Below are 19389 nucleotides of genomic sequence, written 5' to 3'. Positions count from 1 at the left end.
CATGGCTACTTAAATTCTGTAATAACTATTTATCTTAGCCAAACTGTAGAACACTGAGAAGAATGTATTTAATTTGTTTTTCTACATTTTTTTAACAACATGTGTTCCATACCTAACTATCCCTTGCCATTCAGTCATGGAAAGCTTCCTGAGATATTTCATATTTCCACTTTACCAGAAAAGTCTAAGAGTTGATGCAAATCATGGTGGTTTTCCCTTTCCACTGTTTAAAGAAATTTTGAACATTAACATTTCTTAGCAAATTAGGATGACTGCTATAAGACATCTATATATTTCAAGAGCAAAGGTGTAAGCTGTTGTGGTTTAACCCCAGCCAGCAACTAGGCACGACACAGCTGCTCACTCACTTCCTCCCCACCCAGTGGGATGGGGAACAGAATCGGGGGGGGGGGGGGGAGTAAAATGATTCTTAGCTCAACCCATGAGTTTAATAACTAAAGTAAAATAAAACATAATACTAACAATAATAAAATACAATAATAATAGTAATGAAAAGGAATATAATACTTTTTTTTAAAAAGCCACAAGAAAAGACAAGTGATGCACAATGTAATTGCTCACCACCCGCTGACCGATGCCCAAGCAGCGATCTGTCCTTCCCGGCCAACTCCCCCCACTTTATATACCGAGCATGACGTCCTATGGTATGGAATATCCCTTTGGCTAGTTCGGGTCAGCTGCCCCAGCCATGCTCCCTCCCAGCTTCTTGTGCCCCTCCTCACTGGCAGAGCATAGGAAACTGAAAAAGCCTTAACTTAGGATAAGCACTACTTCACAACAACTAAAACATCAGTGTGTTACCAACATTATTACCACACTAAATCCAAAACACAGCACTGTACCAGCTACTAGGAAGAAAATTAACTCTACCCCAGCTGAAACCAGGACAAAGTTTGCATGTACCACCTGCAATTCAATAGCCACAACAAAACTAATCCACTAAGGCTAAACATAACTCAGTTCAAAGGAAGAAAAACAAAGTTACTAAATCCCCCAAAATACTCATCCAGCCTAGCGTTGAGGTAAGTTCTAGTCCTGTTGTTAACTTGGGAGGCTACTCATAAACAAAGAGATCAAGGGAGATAATTTGCCTGCTATTGTCTAGCCTACAAACAAAAAGTTATCCAAACTAGTTACGCAGTCAAAAACAGCAATCAAGAAAAATAAGCTTGAATTTTGCTAAACGGTCAGCAGCTTGGCTCCTTTTTAGAGTACCATTCCAACGTGAAGTAACCAAAACACATAAAATAATAAAAAAGGAGCCAAAAAACCATTAGGCTGAGATTCATATTCCTACTCCATTCCTAATAAAGCTGTTGAACCCTGTTTAAAATATTTAAATTATTTAACCTGCAAGTGAAGAAGAAAAGATTCACTAACTTTGTAGAGAAGATGCCTACCTGGAAGATGAGACACTGGTATTCCCATTGCTACACCAGGAACTGTTTATATATGCGAATAGGGTTGATCACCAGATAAGGTTAAAACGACTACAGAATATTAAATTGCAGAGCACTCTGCTTCAAGATAGGAGATAAGAGTTCAAGTTCCCTCAGGCAGAGGAGAGAACCAAACTTTGATTTTCTACACCACTGGATCAAACCACCACCTCCTACTACTTTGCACACCATGCCTTTCATTTCTCATACTTTCCCACAGGTGTTCAAAACGAAATACTTAAGTTTGGAGCTTCATGAAATAGCATTTTTTTCAGCCATCACCAACTGACATTATGCCAGTGAAACTAAGGCATTGTTCAAGAAACGAGAGCCTGCTCCACAGTGAAATAACAGCTCTCTGCCTCTGCATTTATATTAACATTATCTCTGCCATACGTCGGACAATTATTTAAAGTAGAAGCAGGATGGTATAAAGAAGAGATGTATGGCAGTGAGCTACTGACCAGTAGACCTAGACTTTTCACCAGACCTCCATACACCACAGGAAAATAGGACAGTTCTCTGAAAGATGCTAGATCAGGAACACTATAATAGTCCAGCACAATTTTAAGATACATCTGACTTTTGCTTTTTAAAGTGTGGTCTAGTGGACTGGACTTTAGGCTTGAGCCACAGGTCACCTAGATTATCTGTCACTCACTGCCCATTCACTGCTTAATTAGCTCTTGTGGCTGGTATTTGTTTACAGCTACACTGGGGGAGACCCAGACTAATGCCATCGTCTGTTATTAAGTTGTAACTTACTATAAATTTCGTGCTACTCTCTTGCAAATTGAGTTACAGAGGAGAAATTAGGGAATTACATAGGTAAATCTTCATCAGCAGCTGAATCTCAGGGAGGCAAGGCCTAAATAGGGATAATGGTACTAAAATTACCAACCTCAAAGGATGCAACAAAGGCTAATTAATGTTTTTAAAGGGTTTCGAGGGTGGAAAGTGCCACACAAAGGAGAAATAAAACTATTTTGTGAGCTTCTGTGTAGGCTAGCAATTGAAAGCTCCAATTATGTGGCTTTCAATAGTTAACCACATGAACATAATAAAGCTACTCTGATGACCGACTTCCTTCTTACTTCTCATTTGCATGACTTTCAGCACCTCTCATACTGCTGCAAAACTTTAAAAGCTCTCTCTTCTGTCAAAATGGACTTGAACTATGGCTTAACCTTTGCTGGGATACCAGAACAAGGAGAAACCTGAACGGGTCTGTGGATGCACCAAGACAGAAAGCTGACTGAAGCCTGAAACGTGTGCCCTTGGAGGTGAAGGGGAGATGGACTTCTTTCAAATACTGTTTAATTCATCAGCCTAGTTTGTCTTAAAAGAAGCTTCCAAATTCTGATTTTTCTTTTGCTAGCTTTTTTTATCTTCCTAATTTATCTGGATGGCTTGTGAGTAAAGCCTTATACAATGAAAAGCTTGTCTATTTTTCCACACCTTCATCCATCGATTTAATAAGACAGTACTCCTGCAAACACTGCCTTCTTTACATTCTTAAATGAGCCTGGGTACACAACCATACTGCCACTATTTTCACATAGTGCCTAAACCAAATTATTATAACTGTGGTCTTATCAGGGACTTCAACAGCAACAGGCAGGACACAGACATAAACAAAAAATTACCGGTATGTGTTTCATAAGGAACTTATGAATTCCAAATTTTGCTAATCATTTCAAGTCTTTCTTCTTTAATTAGTTTCTAATCCATGACTGATTTTGTTCATCATGCCCAGCAACACAAGAAATTCACCCCTCTGATAAGGTACTGAAATTGAATCCTTTTACAAAATATTACCCATTCATTTTCATACATATATTTTTACAGGATAATTGCCTTCCCCAACTCAGTTTGCTTGAACAGCCAAAAAAACCTTGGAGTCAGGGAAAATCTGGATGTAGTAATCCCAAATTACTTTGTTCCCTTATGTAAGATACAGCTGCAACCTAAACCATTGGGGAAAACTTACAAATATAAATCAAGACGGATATGACATATGGGAGTCAGGAAGAAGGGTTTCCAGCTGATAGCCATTCCTTTTCATTATTTTGTGGAAAACAGATTGATCAATCACCAAAGAAATCACATCTCCTTCGAACTGCTTGAGTTCTCCTTCAAACACACAATTCACAGACCATCTTGTTCATTTCTCTGCATGCTTCAGGCAACGCTGCTGAAACAGGAAACCTACACAACACCGAAAGAAGCTAAAGCATGGAGAGATCAAAGGAGAGTAGCTGTGCAGCATCAGAACCTACATCATGAAGAGCAGGACCAGGCTGGAAAAAAAAAAAAACAACAAACCAAAACAAATCCAAAAAACCAACCCCTTTGAATTTGCAGATGGAGGCCTGCCTTCTGCCTTCCTCTGGGCATCTTTGTTGGAGGAGCGTCCTTCTGCTGCGGAGAAACAGACGTTCCAAAGCACATCCAGATGTGCACAAACACTCGTGATGTGTTTCTCATTCTCATCACAACATGCTCCTGATTTATTCTTGATTAAGACCTGTTTGTTTTCCCTGATGACCTGTAAGGCTGTTATGGTTCTTACAAGTGCGGTTTTTGAATACCTCACTAGCTTCAAGATTTCTGTCTTGAGCAATAGCATTACTATTCCTTGAGGACCCATGGTGGTGTTCCTCAGCCCAAGGACTTGGAAGAAGAGCAAGCTAGCGCAACAATTAGTTGACCTCTGAAGTTGCTGTCAGCTGTCTTCAGCACACATAGACGGACTGGAGAGCAGTGGTTGGGGGACGGAAGGAGAGTACACAGAGGCTGCCTGGGGAGTCAAGCTGAAGCTATACACGGACAAAGAGGAGATGTCTAAATACAAGACATTACACCTTCTAGGATGGTTCTTCTGTTGGTTTAGTTGCTACCACATTACAAAAGTCTGACACTCTTCTGACCCAGCCAATACACATTGCTGTTCTTCCCAGAGCAATGCCGTTCAGCTGGGTATTTTGGAATTCTTCTAGTAAAACGGGAATGGCAAGCTGGGCTGCACGCCACAGAAACTGTTCACCACAGAGTTTGGGGGTTGGTTTGTTTGTTAGTTGGTTTTGTTCTTTCTGGTTTTTTTGTTGGCTTTTTTTTTCTCAGATATGCACCTTCTTAAGTGACAATTTAATTTGCTTTCTTTTTTAACAATCGTATCCTTTGCAATGAAATTTACGTAATGGTCCAGATAGCATGATGCTATACATTTCCATTTTTGCTGTCATTTTTAAATTCAGAGGGGAGAAAGGAAAAAAAAATACACAAAGGGAGGTGAAGTTAGTCAACCAATTCCCCCCTCCCCCCAAAGTCCTCAGGCTCCGATGAGATTAAATCACAGAGTTAATACAAATCTAGTCTGTCAGTTCCAGCAAATATGCACTGCTTCTAGGATAAAAGAACAGCACAGTAAGAATATATTCAACTGATCTTAGGTTCAAAGTAAAAGTCCTGCTGAATGTAAAGGGACAAGAAAATCACTACAGATGATGCTAAAAGATTAAGAATAGCTAGAAATACATTTATAACACTAAGGAGAATTTCTCCCCTCCACAATTATCCATCAGACCACCAGAAGTGAGTTATCTTTTCTATTTATAACATAAATATTATTTTATTCATAACAGTATTACCAGTTCAGAAAAAATAACAATTACCTTTGACAACCTGTTCTGCCCATAACACTGACATTGCCAAAAATACAAACATTTTCAGAAGACCAGAAGTGTTAAACTGAAGATCCTGCTCCAAAAAGCAAGGACCCTCCGAAAGTATGGAAAAGATAAGGTTACCCAAACCACCATAGCTGTGCAGTCTGCTGAGTCTCCAGCCTATAAACTCTTGCCTATAAATAGACAGATTTTGCTTAAGGGATTATTCATAAATGGGCTTCCAACAAAAACAGTGGTGAGACTGCAGGAGATCATTAGCTTACAGAAAGTTAAGGGATTTTTACTTAGTCTGCTAGTACTAAGTGGACTAAGAACTGTTTAAGAATGGTATTCACTTTGCTGAGTATGGAACAAGCCTTGCTTTATTTTCATGCTTAATGCTAGCTCTGTATTTAAATGCCTTTGCTGTCTTGGTGTGTGATACATGAGACACTAAAAATAGCCCATCTGTTCCAGAATTTCCATTGTGTCTACCTTTGAAAAGCTCCATTAACAATGAAAAAATTACTATGTATTAAACTTATGAAGATAAAGCCTAAAATGTTGAGAGACTGAGACTGCACACATAGTAAATCTCTATTATATATTTTCTATGTAAATCTACTTTATGCACCTCATATTCAGGCAAAACCTCCTCTATTTCAAGCTATACTGGAGGAAAAAATAAATAATGCTTGAAAGTCCATGTCTTTCACTGCTACTTTTTCTTTTGTGTGTCTGCCTGATAAGGCCTGGAAACTCTCCAAAATTTAGTTAGTCTTATCTGTGTGTTCTCCAGCTTTTTCTGTGCTGTAGATACCTTTTTAATCCAACTCAGATGTTGTTTATACTTTGGAGGGCCTTTTGCAGCCAGCAAGACAAAACAAAACAGTGGGATCCTGTTCCAGCAAGATATAGAGGTGTCCTCTCAGGACAAAGGTAAAAGCAGCCAGTATTGCATTTGCAAAGCAGAGCTGATCATTTCATGGCAGGGAATAAGCAGTCTATTTTAGGATCCCGAGATTTTAATGTACGTAAGATGCAAAGAATAGCGATGTGGCTAGAGCCAGCTACAGAGCAGGGACAGGAGACTCCACAAAGATGTCCAGCATCCGAACTGCAGCTTCGGTGGCTACACTCCTACAGCGATTTCTTAAATACACATCAATCACTGACTGCAACAGTTCTGGGTATTTTAGTCTCCTTCAGTGAAGGTTGGCTAGTTTTTCAAGTAGTCTTATGATATCACCAACCAGCAGTACCGTATCAACCAAATACACCTCCAAAAAGGTTAAAGCCTAATTCCTCTATAACTCAAATTACTCTATTTTTGCCACTTTTCCTCCACTCTGCCTTGCTAGACCTATGCCATTTATACATTATGACATTGTCTAGATGGTCAACCCCATTTGTAATCAAACAACTGGTTGCTGAGTGTCTTTCAAAACCATGCACAGCCAAGACTTATGAGGACTACATACCTATTGGGCAGCAAGGCAAGAAACTTATGTTGGTTTTACATTCATTTGTATTTTCTGACTTTGCATGTGTATATGTGCAGGTACTGTAAAAAACACACGGGATTAGGTAAGCCAATTTGTCAAAAAACATGCACTGTACTTTACCACCATGTATACAGAGAGATTCTGAACACTTCCCCTTTTACACATCAAAATGAATTAAATGAACGGGGGAAAAAAAGGGATGTACTTTTGTGCCTTATAGCCTTCCAGTGGCATTCATTTTAAATTTATGTAATTTACAAGTCAAAAGATTAGTGCAACTTTTCAGTGCCACAACCGTAGCTGTCAGAGTCCATCAGAAAAACCTCAAGCTGTTCTTTGACTTCATCAGCTACAATACAGACCTTGGCAGCAGCAGTTAGCTGGCCGCTGTCAGTGATGGACGAGACAGCAGAATGCAGTTTGCTCTTTCACAGCTATATCAATGTCGTCCTGCCCTGCTGACAGGCAAGACGAACCTGGTTTTGTCAGTGAGCCAGGCAGATATGATCCTGAAGACGCAAAGGAAGCAGATAGGAGCAGTAACAAGGTGCCATCCTCACAGAGTCACTTTGCTGGCCGTAACTGCGTTTTAGCAGATGCCCAGCTCAATATTACCAGCGATACATCCATTATGGGCCTGAAAATCTACTTTATCTACTCCAACTGCAGTTTTTCCTCAGCCAAAAAACCACATGGTGCGCAGGAATAGGCCAAATGCTAGGAAATGTGGGCAACTCCCATGCTGTTCACAAACATTAATGTCCAAACCCAAGCACATTCTCTATTACGAAAACAGAGGCAAAATTCCAAACGCAGAAAGCAGTTATCATGGTTAGGGACAACTAACAATCCTTGACGGCACTACCATTTGGAAAAATACTCTGTTCAGCTCCATCTGCAGCTACTGTTTTGTTACAAGATATGCTGTTCTCCCAAACAATTTTACCAAGTGATTTTTTAAAAAAATTCAACTCCAGAGCAGGATATCTAGACCGAAATGGCCATGGTCTGATAGGAAAGGCTGGAGAGCTGATTAGAAAGTACAATATACAATCAAGATATCAGCACTTGCTCCCAAACAGCTTAAAATTATTTCAAAGCGTACGGAAGCAGCAATAAACAGTTCATATTTCTGTCCTTCCAGGAGACACACTACAAAGGGCAATCTGGGCAAGCCAGCGCTAAATACATGTTCCCAGCAGAGCTCTGCCAGCTCAGGCACTTCTTTGTTATTACACTGCTCCTCCTGACACAGCCTCTCCGTGCAACTTTTAGAGGATGCTTCCGTCCCTGGGGTGACCCACTCTTTCTCTCTGTTCAGAGCATTCAGTAAAAGCAGCTCCAAACCTAACTTTGGCCTTTCGTGTTCCTGCTATGTATCATTTATCACTCATACTGCATTTCAGAAGAAGACATCAGAACTGCCATCCAAAAATCAAGCTGCAGTCTCCCAGCTATACCACAGCTGCTGATTGCCTGACCTTTCATGATTATAAAATCTAAAGATGTATCCCAATACCTTTTGCTTTATGAATTTTTTTGCACACAGCATCTGTAGCTTTGAGATAGCTGTCAACAGAGACTCTCCCCCTTGCCCCCTTATTCCTCATTTAGACCTGATCTCAGTGCAGGGGTTGGGTTTATCCTATGGTGGTAACCCCTTCTCATGATTCAGTAACCTCCACTCCAGCAAACCCCTGGAAATTTGCATTAGCACTACATGCATATCAGCTCTGCTCTGTTCTAGCACTTTGCTAAAGAGAGCAAAAAGACAGGGGCGGGGAGCAGAAGTACTGCCCATCCCCAGCTCTGGGGCAACCCCACTGCTGGGAAGAGAGGGTATATAGACAGCACCGTTCCTCCTCACCCATGCTAGGAGAGCAATGTACAGCAGAGCGAAGCCAGGCTAGACTAACATGCACCAATATTATTGGTGCATAATAATTTTGGGGCTGCATATATTTGCTATCACAGCACATCTGGGATATGCTATGAAGCTGGCATTTCCCCTGGCATTACTGCCCATTCACCATGCCAAAACCTCTGCAAATACACTACCTTTCCTCAAGCTGTAAAGCGAGGAAAACCATCACAACAAACAAGTTGCTCTTCTGTGCTGTCTTTCACATTAGTACTTTTGCAGTCACCTCAGCAGCTCTACTGTTTAAACCAACTCCTGTTTCTACAGCAGATTATAAACAGGCATGCCCCTCTACCACACTGAAAATGCATTCTAGTCAACATGGCCATTTCCCACTCCCTGTGTACCTAAGTCAAGCCTGCTTACTTATTAATGAGAGCAAGTTTCAGCTGCAGTCAGCGCTGCTTGGGTGCTGTTGTTGTAGAAGTGAGCTAGTATCTATAGTCTCATGTGTTATCAGCAGAATGGCTATCTGATGTCCAGAAACTGTATTATAGTGGTGACAGACATAGCAAAAATTGACCACTAATGTCATTTTCAATTGCAATATCTTCTCTCTGACATGACAGTTCAAGAACTCATCACCGAACTACTAGAGTGAGCAAACTCAATATGAGAGCCACTGAAGAGGGATCTCCAGGTTGTCTTTTACACAGCCACTTTCTCTGACTACAGCTTCTCTCAAGCAGAATGAGCTTGTGAATCACTCACTGGTCTGTCTTGGGTTAGCTCACATCTATTTAAACCAGCATGAAGCTCTGCACCTTTGATGTGAGTTAATTAAGCTCACATGGCTTTCCCCAGCCTGGCTTCTGCAGCTTCGGAAGTGGAGGAAGCCAAATTAGGCCCATCTGTCTAAATGGAAGGGAGTCCTCTCCCACCATAAGGCACACTACATTACCCAGCACAGGAGCTGCCTTCCAAGAGCACCAGGAAAGGGGGTTTCATTGCTGCCAACAGCTACCCAGAATACCAGCCATTCCAAGCGTGGGGGTTTTCGGGAGAACCAGGATTCTGTGCCGTCAGCTTCTTTGCAGAAGCCTCAAGGGTCTGTCTACAAACGGATTTCCTGCAATAACCTTTTGTTTAACACTTGGAACTTCTTGGCAGCAACAGATCTGCAAAATACATTTGATTTTTTTTTTCATTTAAAAATAAAGAAGGAACTAGCAAACTTCAGTGGGGCTGAGATGACTCTCTTTGCCTTGATCCTGCAGCTGTTCATTGTATAACCGAAGTTCGTAGTCCGTACAAGCTCTGGAAGCCTCTCAGTTGCTAAATTGGAATCCCAAGAAGAAAGAAAGTAGCCTTAAGTAATCCACATCATCAGGTACAGCTGCTAGAGAAAGGACACAAACCACTCCCTGCTGCTAGTCAGTGCTAGGATCTGGGGAAGCAAAGGTAGAAGACACAATTCTAGAACTTCAGCTCCCAAATCTGTCTTAAAGGATTTGATCTTGTAGAGGAACTGTGGAACTGTGATCAGATCCCATGCTGGCTCTGTCACAGTGCTGTGCCTCAGTCGAGGTATTAACTATACTTTGGTTACGAATTTCTGTATGTGTTATACAAAAATTACCACCACAGCAAAACCACAAGTGACAAAAAAAAAATAATTCCTTCAATAACCTGTTTTTCTACAAGACTTGAAGGAAATATCTGTAAGTCTGTATGTAAAAGTGTATGATACTGTTGGGAAACACAAACTTAACACTGAAGATCTAACAAAGCAGACAAAGTTTTTTTCTCTGTCACAGGTGATCTGTATGAATGTTATGAAAACTAACAAAGGAGTTTACAATGCAAAAAGCACGGCAATCAGTAATACATACCCTAAGCAGCAACAAACATTTACTGACATTACAGGACAGTAAGGAAATTGTCCAACAAGTGAAAACACATGATGTTTTTGTGATAGGCCTCCTAAGAGGTTCCTTCTTAAACCTAACAAAAATGAGGTATGGAGATGACCTGCATATAGATTAGTTTTAGCTAAAGGGGGACTCCCCAGGGAGTCTACACAACTGAATGGCTGAAAAACTGGCTAGCTGGGCTTTAAGAGTAGTGTTTAATGTGCCATACTTGGAGGTCAGTTACAAGCAGAGTAGTGCAGGGGCCTATCCTGTTAGATTACCCAAGGAGGAAAGAGAAGGCACCCCTGTCGAGGTAACAGATGATGCCCACCTCAGGCTGCAGTCAATACGCTTGAGGGCAGGGCTGCCATTCAGAGTGGCCTGGCAGGAACCTCACGAAATTCAACTCAGACAAATGCAAAGTCTTGCTCCTGAGGAGGAGCAAGCCCCTGCACTGGCACAGGCTGGGGACCGACTGCCTGGGCCAGCCTGCTCTGCAGAAAAGGCCTGGGGGACAGTAGCCTTAGCACGAGCCAGCAGCACCCCACACACCGTGTCAGCAGCAGGGTAGGCAGGGGATCAAGAGAAGCAATTCTTCCCCCTTCCCTGGCATCTGTCAGGCCATTCTTGGACCACTACCTCTGGCTCTGCAGTGCTGCGTGCTAGGCGGGCATTGATAAACTCGAATAAGTCCAGGGGAGAGCCACCAAGGTGCTCAAGGACTTGAGCCCTTGCCCTGCAAGAAGAGCTGGGAGATTCGGCTTGGAGAAAAGACAGCTTTGAAGAGACCTACTGGCAGCCTGCTGGTACCTATGGGGAGGTTATCAAAAGATGGAGCCTGGCTCTTCACAGTGGTGCATGGCATGAGAATGAGACACAATGGGTATAAATTGCCATGGGAGGTATCTCAGAGTATCAGGAAAAAAAGAAAAGTTCGCTATGAAGACAGTGAAGCAGTACAACAGGTTGCTTGGAGAGGCTGCAAAGCCTCCATCCTTGGAGGTCTTCAAACCCAATCAGCTAAACCCCTGAGCAATCTGGTTTGAATTCAATGTTGACACTGCTTTCAGCCGAAGGTTGGATTAGAGACCTCCTGAGGTCCCTTCCAGCCTGAAGGACTCAGTGACTCAGTGTCCCCCGCTACAGGTTCTGTAACACGTAACAATGGAAAAGGGTTCACAAACTTGAAGACTGCTTACATTTGGGAGCCTGAAACCAGTGTTTGCACCTTGGAGTGCAAAAGACAGCACACGGTTTCGTTGTGCTCACGCTGGGAGCGTTTTGTAGCAAGGAAACAATGCTTTTGTCAGACACTATCTTGCCTCCAAGAGTTGAGGTTTGCAAGCAAGTGTGCGCAAGTAAAAAGTACTCTAATTAAAGAGGAACTAAGAAATGCAGACTCCAAGGCTTAATGAATCATAACAAATAACTAGAAAAAAAACTAATCCTGCTAATTTCCAAGTGTTTAATTGAGTTGGCTGAAACATTTGTGTGCGTGAACACAATCACATACAGTTATTTCCCTGGGTAGAACTCTTCAAGCTGAAATACTGATTCTTCATCTGGGACATGAATGGCAATCATTTGTTAATAAAGTCATAACTTCTCTACATACCATATCAAGGTCTTGGGAAACCCTCCGTTTGCGCAGCTCTTCCATCCTCTCACACACATCCGTGAAGCAGGTGTTGTAGTAGTCTGCATACTGCTGTGCCAGGTCATCAATATTTCCCAGTGACCCATCCTACGGTGGAGACAAAGTAAAAAGAAAAGAGGTTAATCAGTTTTAAAATTCTAATTTAAAGGTAACACCACAACTCTGAGGGAGACCCCCTCCCTGCAGCACACCCAGCACACAGCTCTTGGGTCGTCCTCTCAATCCCTAGCCCCGAGCATGCTACCACTTAAGAAAAGTTGGGAAACCCCACAGTAGCTCCTCAGAAACAGGTGGGACCTTGCTAATTCCTACACAGAGAGAGAAGACAGAGACAGCAACGCACAGCAGTGGAACAACATATCCCTGGGCACTATCTGCCTCAATTCCCTCCCACCTACATATATTCATATTCCATCTGGTTCTCCCAAGCAGCTGCCCACTCATCCAATAACCAGTCATTACATACGTTTCACTGACCTTATTTACTTGGGAGTAGTCCTGCTTTCCTTGACAATGACTAACAGCTATTTAAAACATTAAACTTCTTGCTTATAAGCACAATCAGCCAGACTGCAAACAATTCCAGCCAAATGACTTTAACAGGCCAGTTTATGCCACCCACAAAGACACTCTGCCAGTTGCTCTTTTAAGATATACTGGAGGAGGAAACATGGTTTGCTCAGTCCCAGACGTCTGCTTTGCTAGGCAGGATTGCTACCCTGTTAATGAAATGGCTATAGCCAGGAATCTAATTGTAATCATTTGTTAATTACAGTCAAAATTCATACTTTTAAAATGACAGATAAATAAGGAAAAAACCAAACCAAACCAAAAACCAGGCTGGATTTTAAGTGACATGAGAAACCCTTCTAAACTTCAGATATGTATGCCATAGAGGGCTGGGCAAGGGGGTGGGCAGGATGAATTAACAATTTCTTTGGTAAAATATGCACGCACTTAAAATAGGTCCAAAAGATGGGATGGAGTAATTTTGTTTCTCTGTCTAATTTATGAAAGAGCATATATGTTATTGTATACATTCTTTAAAGGGCAAAAATCTACACTTTGTGCATATTCTGAGAGAAGAACAAGAATACACTGCAGTGTTATTTCATTGTTGCTGTGAATAGATGCAACAGATAAATATAAAATTATGTCTTGAATATTAAGAAAAAACTAAGCAATCGAGAAATCATTTAAAAATAATTGTGCTAATAATATACATAAGTTGCAATGCAGAATTTTAGCATACAAGCTAGGAAGAAATCTTTTAAATTAGAAACCACACATTACTGAAGCTCTTGCCATTTGGAAATAAGCATGTGGTCCTGCTTATTTCTTGACTATGCTGAAGAGGCAGATCTGTTCTAATGAAGTATCGCTTCCACAGAATCGGAAAAAACATTCCAGTTTAAATCAGAGCGAAAGCCTATTAAACCGCAGACTCTGTGAAACACACTCTCTACTTTTTCAAAGTGCAATTCCACATGCGCAACAGGTATCTCAAATTCCCCAGGAAGTTTTGTAGAGCTCACATTCCCAAAATTCAGAACAGCTTGCAGTTTCTTAAAACTACTGTGTACAGTACAGGTGGAAAACAATTTGCATGTCACTTGTTGGAGCAGCAGAAGCAAAATAACTACAGTAAATACATCTATACACACACCCTCTGCTATATATACACCTATGTACTTCCTATCTCTCAACCTGCCAAAGATCTCAAACAGGAGACGTTTCAAATGTTAAAAGACTGAGTTCCTTAGTGCAAATATACTTCTGGGAACTTCAAACTTTCCAGAGCTAAAACAACTTTCCACACTGCTAAGCAAGTGCATAGTTCACAAGGACAAGACGACAGCATCTTTGAGAGTGTGACGGTGCTACCCTGCCTTTCTACCGGAGCAGCAGCTCTACCCGTTCAGCAGGCAGCGAGCACATGCCTTCCTCCAGCCACCTCCTTGCCATCTATTGTTTCCCAACAAGCTGGGGAAGAAACTTTGACTCTCCACCTGTGCCACAAGCTCCACACATCTGCCTGTGCAACTGGACACTACTGCGGTGGCTGAGGGCACGCTTGCTGATCGCACGCGCACAACGAGCTGCTTTCGCAAGGTTTGCGCGCTCGGTGGGGATAATGACTGCTGCAGTGCTGGGGAGAAAAATGAACACCAAACAGAAAAAGCAACCCCAAAACTTAACCAAAACTTAATCTTAATTTGCTCGCTGTTGCAGGCAGTAAGAAAACCTGTATGACTTCCAAAGAGATGACATGACATCTGAATCCCAGCCACTCCATCATAACAAACATCCCTCCCCAAGGGTTACCAAAAATTCCCACTTTGGAGTATCTTCCCGAGCCAGAGTTTGTTTATTCCTTGATAAGCTTTGCTAGTTAAGAGTATAGGAGCTGGAAACAGTGATGATAGAAGGGCAAGACGGGAAACCATCATTTTATTTGAACAATATGAATCTGCCTATTTACTTTATCAGTCCATCTCCTCTCTCAATTCTGGAAACCGTTAAATTTCATATAGTACACCCGCTTGGAAATAGGTGTGACTCATGAAGGTAAAGTCATAACTTCAAAACTGAGTGAAATACTCCAAAGCCAAACATATCAAGTGAACATCAGCTTAGCTGAGAGCTGGGTGGAGCCAAGGTGAGGATCACAGCATGCTCCAGAGCTCCTCCGTGCATCTTCCTGGACCTCCTCAGGTCCACGGTCACAGACCGCTCGCAGGATAGCAATGGTGCTGCACAACAGATCAAACAAAGCTGAACAAGTGCTCATTTTTCACTTATGTTGGCGTGCCGTTCACTGCGCTTTTCTTAAAGGCGGTCTCTACAAGGCTGAAGGCTTGTGACTGTCCCTAGAGCAAAATTAGCTCGATTGCAGCACCCCAATTAAAGCCCACAGAATGCGGGTGGCCCCACCGCTAGCGAGCACGTGGCTGCAAAGAAAGGCCTATTCACAAGCGACCCAGTCCGCCAGTGCCGCACCGTCCAGAGAAGTTGAGCTGCAGGCACCAGCCTGCCTGGCTGACAGAAGGGATCGTTGTCAATGCTCGGGACTCACGTTAGGGGCTGTGCTCCAAATACAGCTCATACCAGCTCTCAGGGAAGACTAGTCCTGAGGGAAAGCAAGCTTAACATCCAAAAATAGATGAAGGAACAGAAAAAACACAAGATCCTAGAGATGAGAATTGATAACTGAAACATATACTCATTGCAACTCTGCCATACACTTTTGCTGGGTTACCAGGCCAAGGGCGGGTAGCTTTACGAGTTGGCCACTCCACAAAAGCAGCACACAACCTCCTAACTACATGGGACGGCTTGGGGTTTAAAGTCTCTAGCTTCAAAAAATGAGAACAAAAATACAAATATTTGCATTTACATCTCAGCTTGCCGGGAAGTTGCAGTGGAAGATGCCGACTAGATCATTTGTCTCTGTGGCAAAGAGCTTCTCTTATGAATTTATGCGTACAGGTGTCCAGAAAGCACTGCTTTTGTCAAAAGAAATACAGATACACAAATCAAGCCAAGCCAAAGATAGCAAGTATTTCACACCCCACAGCATCCTCTCATGTTACATGTAAGGAAATAACATCATAACTTAACAAAGGATCATCTATCTGATTGATATTACCCCAAATTTTATCCCTACATATAGTTATCTCCGTCCTCCTCCTTTATTCTTCAAGTACTATTAAAAACATGGCAAAACTAAAAAAGAAAAGATGCTTCATTTTTCTACTGCACTGATAACAGCCAAGACAACCTACTTTAGGTATCAACAAAGAGCAAGTACAACTAATCAGAAGATGAATTTTGAACTATGGCATTTTGTCTATTCATTATATTGACCCTCCAACTTCTCCAAACAGTTCTAAACTGTCTCACACAAAATCACCACCAGTGTGCTTTGTATTTCTATTTTGTTTTCAAGTTGAGTATTTTAAAAATATTCATATGCAAAACAGTAGCTCCAGCTTGAGAAGTCATTCATTCTCTTACAAAGAGTGTCAAAGGAATTGTCCAAAATGTTTTAAAAAATCCCTAGCATTATTAAAAAAACAGAACAATAAAAGCATTCATAACTAATAATATTTTAAAAACATTTCACTCTGATGTATAAAGAATAAGAGCCAATGTTAATTTTCATAAGTTCCTTTTACTTTATTGCTTTCATATGCAAGCCAAAAGCTAGAGGATTTTTAAGATAATAGAAATAAAAGTCTAAACCCATCAGTTTGTTCATTCCTCTTCTTCCTTATTAATGGCTCTACATTGTGGGCTTGATTCCAATACTACAACAGGATCTAAACAAACATGGACTGCCATTTTAGTTTCACAGGTAGGAAAAAGCATACAGCTATTTGATACCAAAAATAATAAGCCACTGCAATTCATAATAAGCCTTTTGTGCCACTATGTCCCATTTTGACAGACGGGCCCGTATTTGAAACGGCTTATGTGAGTGATGAATAAAGACACACCTTTCAAATTTATTCTTACTGATATACCTGTAATTCAGTAGCCACTGATGTACTCGTAACTGCTTTAGTTCAGTAAGGTTTTTAAAACCAAGACCTCACGATAAACTCTCTCATTTTGTTACAAATTTAACAGTTAAGCAAAGCCCTACCATGAAGACTGCTTTGCACCAATTGTGTTTATTGCCATACAAACTGCAATGTTCCAGCTATGTAGTCCCACAGATCTTCTCTGGTGGAAAAAATCTGTAAGCAACTCAAATATTGAGCAGAAATACCATTCCTGAAATGCTTTAATTTATTTGTAAAAAGTTACAACATGTTTCTCCTAAGACTTCAGTACTGCCTGAGACCTTTCCATAAAAAAGTCTGATAGCCAGGAAAGTAAACAATCCACTAGTTTTAAAGGGTTAAACATAACATGAAGATTTAATAAAATATTCTAATGAAAACAGAAGTTATCTCACATTTTTATTTTTGGTTGTTAAATATGCTCCTAAATTTCCATCCTATAGAGTATGCATGCAACATTTTTTGGCATCATAAAACACAGAGTAAATGATGAATTGCCCTGGAATTCCCAGAGAATTAGTTCTGATATGCATGTGAATACCAAAGGAATCCGTTGGGATTCCTGTTAATGGAGTGACTACAAAGAAAAGTTGGACTGATTTGACACTTATTATAAAGTTAGGATTTCTCGGTCACTGCACATCAGTTGGTTTAACATGCTGGCATAATCCTTTGTATTTGAAATCTGAAAGTGTAAAGGAGAAAAACGTTTTGTCAGAGATCTCTGCTGGCAATAAAATTAAATAAAAATACATTCACATTTTAATAATAGTAATAAAATAAAACCACCATTAGCTAAGGAGGAATAATGGACTTTGCTAAGAAACACATATATTTCATGAAACTGCATCTGAACCTAAATACTAGGCACTGGCACAGCATACATACTTTCTGCATAAATTTCCATGCAGAATAAGAGTTTTAGAAAAAGCTACCAAAAATACAACTATTTGAGTTTGTACATTCCTATCTCAGATTCTGAAAAATGTATTACAAAACTGCATACTCCAGCATATCCTCCTCCTCCTATTCCAGCAGATGTTAGGAACGTCAGGGAAGAGGTCTTGATGATCAGATATATGTGCTCACCCTCCAAGCCACTGAGTGAAATTCATGTAACTGCATGAATCTCAAAAATGTAAAAAAGATGTGCATGCTACAAGACCGTTTGGTCAGCAAGACAGACAGGTCTCCATCTGCACACGGCAATGCAGACTACAGCACACAATGCAACTATACAAGTTCCTAACTTAAAAACCACTCCAGCTATGGCCACAGCACTTGCATAAACTGGGAGGTTAGGAACAGGTCAGAAACTGGGAGGAAAAAAAAATCTGACTCTTTCCTATTAAAGTATAAACGTATGTGGAAAGGGCACAGACGAAGGGAAGATGCTCTTTCACAACGCTTTGCAATCACGCCCTGGCAAAGGCGTGTTTTTGACCTTCACAGCCCAAGATGAGAAAAATCCATTTCCGTGCCTGAAACACAGGACTACTGTGTGGAGAGTCACTGTAAACATTAGCAGCTTATTTCTGGCAGTTGGATCTTAACAGGGACGCCTACCAAAAATTTGTGGAACATGACCCTGCATTTCAATAATACCTTTGGTTTGGATAGCTGTAAGAAGTACGTAAATGAAAGCCAGAACATGGGCCAGAGCAAACAGGCTTTTTTGGGGAGAGGAAAGGGGTAAGAGGGAGAAGGGACCAAAAAAGTGGTGAAATGAGAACATCTGCTGAAGGGAAACATTTTTGTGCCGAATAAACACACGGTTTTCAACAGGACTTTATCTACATACCACATATCCTATGAGATGTTTAAAGTTAAGCACAACTAGCTTACCTAGAAAGCAAGGCATGGGACAACTTTGAATAAGACACCAGTCCTTTTTAGATATTTTTCTTAATGCGGGCTTGCAGAAGCTCGAGAAACTTGTGCATCCTTCTTCCCTAGGCAACCTTGGACTGGCAGTGTACCTCCCTGCACTGCAAAATATACTAATACATGAATTCAGGCTACAGGTGATTAATCTGAGAGACACACTGTATTTCATGTTCTTCCACAGTCCTTTCTAAGGAGGCAGATTTAAATCATATCCAAACCTTCTCAAAACAGAAGAGTTAAACCTGTGTGCACCTTTCTGGCTAGGGCTTGTGTCTCAGTTTGCTACAGTAACACAGGCTCGCACCATGTGAGGACAGGCAGCTGGAGGAAAACCTGCAGAGCTTCAGCATGATTTTATCTGTTACACATTTCTGACCCTCTTACCTGTCCCTTGCTAGCAATGTATTTCTGCCAGGAATAAGGCTGATGTTTTGCCTTCTGGCTTAGCTTCAAAATGGTTGCCATTAAAAATAAACCCAACAAGCTGCTAGAGAAACGTTCCCTTCTTTTCCTAGGGCTCGGAAAGGACAATCTTCCATTCAGCGGAACTAACAATTCCGCTATCCATGAAGTGACAGGTTCAAAGTCTGTCTTGACAGTCAGCAGGGTCAGAAATGTGAATGAGAGAGAAGCGCGAGGCCACGCAGTCCAGCGCTTGCCTTGATATTCAGGGGAAGGCATAAAATACTCAGTGTCGAAGTCATGACATTTTTATATTGAGAACAGCTATTTTAGAGGATGCTGAAGGGTTGTCATGGTTCCTTTGACCTCTCTATAGCAGGACTGTGAGAACAAAGAGAACATACAGATCAGACCGATTCAACAGAAGACTTTCCATTAATTTTTATGGCATCTGAGAGTTGAGTCATT

At 41.3% G+C, this 19389-nt stretch overlaps 1 protein-coding gene across 6 annotated transcripts in view; it reads right to left on the bottom strand.

The window, feature by feature from the left end:
• The window catches only part of SASH1 (SAM and SH3 domain containing 1), a 570731-nt gene that overhangs the window by 90090 nt on the left and 461252 nt on the right, over positions 1-19389 (bottom strand). For all 6 annotated transcript variants that reach the window (XM_030022551.1, XM_030022552.2, XM_041125390.1 and 3 more), the window contains one exon: positions 12023-12151. In XM_030022551.1, coding sequence (XP_029878411.1) covers positions 12023-12151 — 129 coding nt within the window. The remainder of the gene's footprint in view (positions 1-12022; positions 12152-19389) is intronic.

The sequence above is a fragment of the Aquila chrysaetos genome, chromosome 8, assembly GCF_900496995.4.
Source record: "Aquila chrysaetos chrysaetos chromosome 8, bAquChr1.4, whole genome shotgun sequence".
In the NCBI taxonomy this organism is placed as follows: Eukaryota; Metazoa; Chordata; class Aves; order Accipitriformes; family Accipitridae; genus Aquila; species Aquila chrysaetos.
Note: the sequence above shows the minus strand (reverse complement) of the source record. Positions and strands in the feature narration are given on the sequence as shown.